Consider the following 8,528-nt stretch of genomic DNA (forward strand, 5'->3'; position numbering starts at 1 on the left):
AATCCTTCGATCTTTTAAAATCGAAGACGTTCTAACTATTCAACGTTACGAATTTTCTATCCCAATCTAACGTTGATACACAAATTGCGAAATCGATCTTCTCCTCTCCTTTCGTTTCAATTTAATTTCATCATTCCGCGAAAGGAACGACTCAGCAAACGACGTAAAACGGGTACAATGAACATTACGTGGATTCGTTGATACGTTCTACTTAATGTCAAAATTCTTATTATCGCACGGCCTCCTTCGACCAATCTTTCTCCTCTCCTCTCCTCTCCTTTTCTCTCCTCTTTTCTCGAGGATCGTGATCGAATATCGATCTCTATAGAACGGATGAAAAGGAATGTTCCATTCTTACACGAACAACACTTATCTCTCTCTCTCTCTCTTTCTCTCTCTCTCGTCATCGATAATATTCGCAACAGCACTCGTAATGCGAATAATTCCGCGGCGATTTGCATCCCCTTCCGTGCGATAACTCGATACAGGATGGGAATTCGATCCTCGAATCGACCTCACCTTCGTTCCTCCACGGTGTTTTCCGGCTTGTTACTCGGTTTTGCGACACCCACGGCACGTGGAACGATATTATCGGAATTGGGCGGGTTGGGTGAGTTGCAACGATGGCTTATATTTACAATTCGAGAGTTTTGCTCGGATGTGAAACTTTGGAGGGATCGAAAGTTTTACGAAAGAAGATGGAAATAATTTTTGGAAGGGGAGGGGTGGAAGCGAGAATCGATCTCGAGTTATCCCACTCGATTGGGATCGCGGCCAACCGGTACACACATCGACGTTTCTTGGCATCTTACACTTACTCGCGTTTAAGAATACGAATCGTACAAAACAACTATTAACGCTAGCCCGTTGCTCCCTTCGACCCTGTTATTCCACATCGAACCTCTCCGCCCCGACGAAATTTCCACTATTATCATTCCATTCTTTCGTAGCTCGAAATTTATTTTTGAAAATCGCGAGATTCTCGAATTTCTCTCGGAATGGATCGTTGAAGAGAAACTCGTTCACTCGTTGACGAGTGAAATAAATAATTCACTCGAGTAAGAAAATCCATATATACCATAAATATATATTCCATAAATATGGAACGAAAATGGTTTCGCGTGAAATTTCGTTATTATTAATTCACTAATCATTAAGATCAACGTTCAACTCTGTTAAAGTCGCTTTCGTTGGACGTTATAGGGGAAAGGTTTGCTGCAGAGCCTCGATGCGACAACTTTACCGTATATTCTTTCTCCCAACCTTCCTCCTCGCCTTCTATTTTCTTCTCCCTTTTATTTATACCCGAGAGGAGGAAAGTTGGCGCGCAGCGGCAAGGGACAAGGGGAGAGAGGTCGAAGTTGCAGGGTCAATCGATCCTCGATGTAAGAGCGAAACGGGTTGGCAGTTGGACAGTAATTGATCAGCTTTTCCGCTAGTTCTCCGAAATCGAGCGTTCGATCGGAGCAGTTTTTTCACTTTCTCTTAAATACACCCACCATTCACTCTCTCTCTTTCTCTCTCTCTTTCTCTCTCGTTCGTTACATAGCGTTTTTTTTTCTTCCTCTTACTTTAGGTAGATAAGTTTAATCGGTTACTTAGGCGCGTTGATTAGTTACGATACCCAGCAGTGACCTTCCTTCCGCTTCCTTCTAGCCTACTTGTTGCACGTGCTGATACTTTCCTGCAAAATTGCGCGTTAGAATAACTTCGATCGTTTTCTCTCTCTCTCTCTCTCTCTTCGATCGCCATCCGTTTGTTTGATACACTCTTCTCTTCCCGTCTTTTCCATCGAGGAGAGATTCGTCCTTATTAAACGCATCTCGCTCGTAGAATCGAATGTGGAAGAGCGCGCTTGTTGCTAATCTGCAGTTTTTTAATCCCCTAACAGGAATTAGGGAATCGATCTCCGGATGGAAATAAAAAGGTGGAAGCTGGCCAACGTGTCTCTCTGTTATGGTCCGTCGAGTGATGCGTGGGTTTCTCGTTCTTCGTTCTTCTCTCGTATCCTGCCTGCCACCCTTCTCTCTTCCTCCTCGTTGTGTCTGGCGCGCAGAGCTTCAGTGAAGGAAGACGCTGGTGACGGACCTGGTGGTGTGGGGCGGCAGGTCGGGGGCCTCCGTGGGGGCCCCCTCGTACCCCTATGCGCTCAGCCCGAGCCGGTGGATCTTGGCCGAGAGGAAGTTGTGGAGGACGAACACGATCGGTTTGGGACAGCTCTCGAGGTCCAGCTCCTGGAATTTTGATTGGGGAGAAATATGGTTAGATAGATTGGTGGTCGTGATTCGATAATGATTTGGTAAAAATGATTCGTAAAAATGAGTCGAATTCGCTCAGATTCGAAATAAAGAGAAAAAACCATTCGATCGATTGAGATATGAGGAATCGAAAATGCTTAAGGTAGTGTAGGGATTATAAATAGATCGCGATTCTTTGAAGTTATTTTTTTTCTGGAAGTAGGTTATTCCAATCATGAAGTTCGATGTAGTGAGAGAAAAATAGCAAATGATTAAAAAATTACTCCTTTATTTAGACTACATTCCAATCTCGAGAAGAGATTTCCTCGTTTCTGATCGAAAATCGTTATCTTCGCAGTTCCAATTTTAATAAATGTATTAAAGTAGTGTAGGAATTATAAATAGGAATTATAAGTAGGTTATCCCAGAAGTCATGAAGTTCGACATAGTGAGAGAAAGATAGCAAATGATTAAAAAAATTACTCCTTTATTTAGACTACGATCCAATCTCGAGAAGAGATTCTTTATTTCTGATCGATCTGATCGTTATCTGAAAATCGTTATCTTCGCAGTTCCAATTTTAATAAACGTTTTAACGATAGAATCGAGTTGAATCGCGCGATAAATAAATTTTGGAAATCTGGCAATTTACCTGTGGCACAGTGAAAAATCGATTTCTCGTTACTTATACCAATTCAAATTAAGAGAGCGGAACCAATCGGCGGGATCATTGTTTCTTGCACGCGGTCGATCGCTTAATAAAAAAATTCCAAGGAAGAATATTCACCACCAGCTTCGTTTCTCTCTCGAGGGTGGAATAATTTTTCCATCGTGACGTCTGTCGCGGGAAATTCTTTCTTTCTCTCTCTCTTTCTCTTCTGACTTCCAACCCCTGCTCTTCCTCCCCCGCGCTTTGAAGAAAGATAGGCGGTAGCGTTATGAATGGCCATTGAACGGCGGGAACGAACCGGACGAAGGTGTTTGGAGAAGATGTAAAATACGTATTCGACGGTATCGTGCTCCGGCATCGAGGGCTCTTTCAAAGTGACGAGCACAATGGGATTACTCGATGCACAGCCCTCTTTTTTCCTCTCTTTCTCTCTCTCTCTTCGCGATATCTCTCTCCTCTCGTCCGAGATAATAATCTCGATAGTCTAGGCGGGGTCAATTAAAATTCTCAATACCCTCCCCGCCGCCGGGAAGAAAGAGGAAGGCTTCTCTCACAATAAGTCCTCTCTCGCGTCGCGTTATTATCGAACACGTCAGCCCCAGCTCGATATTTTTTTGCTAATTTTCTTCCATTCGTCATACGGTGAGAAAATGGCGAGAAAATGTGGATCCCGTTAGGAAGGAGAGCTTTAAGGGAGAACCTCTTTTGAAGGGTGGCCGTGGATTTGTATCAAGAACGCGATGAGTTGCGTTTTTACATTTTCTCGATTAAAATTTTGTGATTCTAAAAAGAACTGATTTCTTCCCTCCTTCCTTCCTTTTTTCTCAATTATATTAAAAGTTTTACAAATTTTTTAAGATAATTTGTAAGATAATTAAAGAATTTGTTGGACACAAAACGAGACTTAGAAGGGTTGAAATTAGATTCTACGTTTTATTATTGTATTGCTTTCGAAAAATTGACGTGTTTTAATAATCAAGGTAGGCCTGTAAGAAACGAGATCTTTCTTGATCAATCAAATTCTCAACTCATCGCGCGTTTCTCCTACGATCGTAAGAAGAAAGAGTCTTCGTTTCGAACGAAGGATTCATTTATGTATGCATGCACGTATGTATTTATTCGAATATATAAAAGAAATATTCGTGGATATAACTCACAATCTCGCCATCCTCGCCGCCAAAGTCGAGCCACAGTAGACGCGCCCCATCGTCAGCGGACATTTTCAGTTTATCGAAGGATCTTCTCCAAAGAGGGGTCGGGGAAGAGCTTGGACTCATCCCGTTGCCACCGCCTCTAGCCCCAGCCGCGTACAACGCGAAACCATCTTCGTGGTTTACAACCAGCTGACAGGCCTTCCCTTGCCACGTGCACCCTGCGACAAACAACAACGAAAGAGTGTGAAAATCCTAATTAGAATTTTATCACGCGTGAATATATTAATCGACTCGACGATCACGAACAAATAACGAATTTTAATGAATCGTGCACGGATCGCGCGGATGGACGATGAGTCGAAAGACAAGAATTTTTTAATTAAATCGAATTAAATTAAATTAAACAATTGAGACGAGTGAGAAATTAACTTTTTTTTTTTCGATAAAATTAAAATCGTCAAGGTAAAATAGGAAGGTGTGCATATTTCGAGCAAATAAATGAAGTTCGGCAATGAAATCGAGTTAAATTAAACGGCAGCCAATCGGCACCGAATTGAAAAATAATTTTCACGATGAAACGGAGCTCGGCTGAATAACATCGTTGAATCACGAAAGAAAAGAGATTTAAAAAAAGGGGAGAAAGATAGAAAGAGAGAGAAAGAGGGAGAGAAAGAGAAAGGAAAGAGAAATTCTCGGATGAAATCTAGGCACGAATCAAAAAGAAAAAAAAAAAAAAAAAAAGAAAAAGAAAATCTCGGGTGAAATTTAGGGACGAATCAAAAAAAAAAAAAAAAAAAAAAAAGAAAAAAAGGAAATCGAAACCCGTATTCAACGATATTTCTCGCGGCAGTTTTCCATCGTCCTCCGCGTCTTTCCGGTTCGGGGTCAGGAGAAGAATTCCGCCGCGAATCATGATCGATGGAGTTCGATGCGCACGGGGAAAAAGAAGGGCTGGATATCAGGGCATTAATCTCGATTTATTATTGCACTATTCACCGTGGAAAGAAATTAAAATTCATCGAAGCGAACGCGTTGCTAACCATCGGACGAGGTTACATCCCGTTCCGGTTCCCTCTTTTCTTTTTTTTTCTTTCTCGCACGCAAAGATGCATGCCCTCTCCCTCTCACATTTCTCTCATCCCCTTGTTTCGAACGAGATTATTCTTGCTTCTTTTTTTTTTTTTAATCTACCGTATCCTGAATCTACAGTATTATCGCTTGATAATATATCGTCTCGGTTCCTTTCATAAATCAACGGGAAAATTAGCATTTAGAATTTTACAGATAGAATAATTCTTTTATAGAGGGAAGCTTCTTTTAAAGTTCGAAGACAAAATGTGATCGGTAAATGGTTTCGATTTCGAAAACTTTTCGACGCAAGGAATTCGAAGAAGAATTTTGAAAAATATTGGAAAATATACTCACGAACGGTGTACTCGCGTAACGAATGAGCGGCCGCGTGGCAGCCTTGAACGATCGCCCTGGCCCAGGCGGCCAGGTCCCTCCTCGTCTCGGCGCGTAGATGATGCGTCACCACGCCGTCCATCGTGCCCACCCGCACGGCGAAAGTCGCCGCGTGTTGCGTCGCTCCGCCGCTGCTGCTACCACCTGCCTCGTTCTGCCTCGCGGGGGACGATACCAATCTGCAAACAATTCGAAGAAATATCCTTTATAGAGATACAAAGCCAACTCCTCCCTCCTCCCTCCTCGCTGCAAGTGAGCTTTACTGTTACGATGTAATTTGCATTTTCAGAGTGCGCATCTCTTAGAATTCGCGCGTTATTATACACGTTAAATGTTAACAATTATCGGGCGAGGGAAGATTGGTTTCTCATTGTGCGTTGCGTTCGTCTCAAGACGACGACAAGTTCCGCCAGGAAATTTCCCCCTTTTTCTTTCTTCCCGGTTTCGTTATTGCCCGATGCTCACCCGACTTGCAAACGCCATTTAACACATTGGAAGAACGATTCTCTATCACGTTCGAGAAACGTGAAATACGATATAATGGCGTTGTCTCTTTGTTTAAGAGACAAGAGAAGCAATTGAGTTCCCTTTTATTTAAGGGAAGCGGAAAGTAATCAAAGAGGCGGGCAAAGGTAGAAAGGGAGGGAAGGGGAGGAGATTTTCAACGTAGCGTTGCAATTTTAAAATCGTCCCCCTCCCCTCGAGACAGAGAGAGATCGAAGTTTAACTCTCGGCAAAAAAAAAAAAAAAAAAAAAAAGAAAGAAAGAAAGAAATTTTCTTTTTTCACACGAATACGCGTATTATTCAGCGGGGCGTGAACTGCCTTCCGAGGGTGAATTACCTCGTGCGATCCACCACCATACACCCCCTACATCGTAAAAATCGCTCGCGGCTTTATTGCGCGTGACACGGAACCGACTGACACCAGAAAAAAGTTATCCGTTTATGTTATCTGACTATCTTATCTGTCCTCTTCACCCCTCCTCCTCCTGGTGCCGCAATCCGTCCGCTGACGAATGGTCCTGACGTACGCGGCCTCCCACCTTCGTTGGATTTATAGATTTTTCGGGAGGACGTTGGAAAAAATGCCGAGCAAAATGGCTCCGCGACGGGAAAGGGAAAAAATTAAGCGATAGTAGCGCAATTAGAGATAAAAAAGGAATCTTTAGAATTACATTTTTTTTTTAAATTATCTATTTCAAACACACGATCGCAGAATTATCTCTCAAATCACTTATTCCGTACGTAATTCTGAAACGCGGATATCAGCATCTCCTAAAACCGGATAATCTAGTTGGAACTGGCGGAGATAGAATCGATATCTCCAATTACCCTAATTTCGTACCGAAGTTTTCGAAACAGCATTAGGGCTCGAAGAATTCACCTTTCTTACCCACGATCCCGACGCAACAACAATAATCCCAATCGGCCTAATTTCTTGCCATCTTTTCCCCCTCTTTTCCCTTATTCTCCTCCTTTCGCACAAAAGGATCGGATTCGGCTCACACATCCCGAGTGGATTATTCCTGTTCACCCGTTATACGAAGCTGCGAATAACGTATGAAGTTGCTGGGAGCGCGGATCCCGGGTTTCACCACCGCGAAACGTTTCCCCACTCCGCCGACAGTCGACGCGTTTGCGAAAGTTTCCGCGGCCGGAATTGCGTCGCGAGGACGCAACGCGTTTTACGCATATCGCCGATGTGCATCGATGCGCCGTGGCTGGGAACGACGCGGGGTTGGAATAATAACGAGGGCCGTGTTTCGATTCGTGATCCTGCCCAGCTTTCCTGATCGGCCTCGAATCGATCCGCCACCCGCGATAATGGAATGAGGGGGAGGGGGCAGTGTTTTCGGGCGACGGGAAGGTGTTGTTTCAGTTGCTCTCTCCCGTGTCTGATTTTTACCGGAATTCGTAACGCGTTGTATTAATTATAATAAATGAATAATTCCCTCGATGACAGAGAGGGATGGTGGCAAGGAAGGGAAGGAAGGGGAGAGGTATTACGAACGGTTTAATTGGTTTATGTTCTTTGTTACCATTATTTCCCGATATCGTAATCTAAGAGGATCTATGTGATTTATTTTATAATATATATATATGTACATAGGGTTATTATAAATAAAGGGGAAGGGGAAATTACTAGTCTGATCGATCTTACGCTTCGAGTTTTAATTAATTGTTACGTAATTTGCGTGGCTGGGAGGAAGGGTTTATTAAATATAACGGAATGAAAAAAAAAAGTGTGTTCAATTTCGCGAGAAAGAAGCTCTAAAAAACAATTTTGTTTGTTATTTTCGAGCGATCTTCTCTAAGACGAGCAATCTTGCTTCTTCCACCGACAAGGTTAGGATTCTACCAACGTTATTAAAACCATCGCCAATCGTGAGAGAATACTCGAAACGAGGAATGCTCGAGAGGAATCATCCGAATAATTAAACGACTGGGCGGAAGAGGAAGCGGCCTTCGAAAGAGGAGCAAAAAGACTGCAGAGGAAGTGGGGGAATGGAGCGATTGCTCTTCAAACCACCGCGATAATCGAGTGTCAACGAAGGAGAACGAAGGAAGCAGAGAGAATGGGGAAGAGCAGAAGGAGAAGGAGGAGAAGAGGAGGAGGAGCGAAGGAATTGGCGGAGTCAAGAAGGGGGTCAGGAAGAGAGGGTGAGAGGGGATGGAAGGGGTTGAAAGGAAAAGCAGTGGACGGTAAATAAAGGCGTTAAACGAGAATGGATGTTCGTCCAAGGCCCGTAATCCCGGCCAAAAAGGAACGGAGAGGCTTGAGTGGGAGGAGGGAAGGGGAGAGGTAAACTTTCTTACCCCTGTTCAAAAGAGGGAAGAAGTGTTTCGGTCGTAGCCGAATCACTTCCGGTTTGTCTCGCAGTAAAACTTGCTTAAGTCGGTCATTTCGTACCCCTTCGTGGGCCCGATGCGGACCTCCTCGACCGGAAATAGCTTTTCGGTGCTCCACTTTTCACCTCCCTTCTCTCTCTCTCTCTCTCTCT

The 8,528-nt window shown here is 43.6% G+C and overlaps 1 protein-coding gene across 1 annotated transcript in view; it reads right to left on the reverse strand.

Annotated features, from left to right (window-relative positions):
• Window positions 1-1,470: 1,470 nt before the first annotated feature.
• Window positions 1,471-8,528, reverse strand: part of LOC102677630 (beta-1-syntrophin-like) — a gene marked incomplete at its 5' end in the record, with an annotated part of 144,008 nt that continues 136,950 nt past the window's right edge. The window contains 3 exons of the mRNA XM_006619139.2: window positions 1,471-2,234; window positions 4,065-4,279; window positions 5,487-5,704. Coding sequence (XP_006619202.1) covers window positions 2,142-2,234; window positions 4,065-4,279; window positions 5,487-5,704 — 526 coding nt within the window. The remainder of the gene's footprint in view (window positions 2,235-4,064; window positions 4,280-5,486; window positions 5,705-8,528) is intronic.

Source organism: Apis dorsata, unplaced genomic scaffold, assembly GCF_000469605.1.
Source record: "Apis dorsata unplaced genomic scaffold, Apis dorsata 1.3 scaffold_390, whole genome shotgun sequence".
Lineage (NCBI taxonomy): Eukaryota > Metazoa > Arthropoda > Insecta > Hymenoptera > Apidae > Apis > Apis dorsata.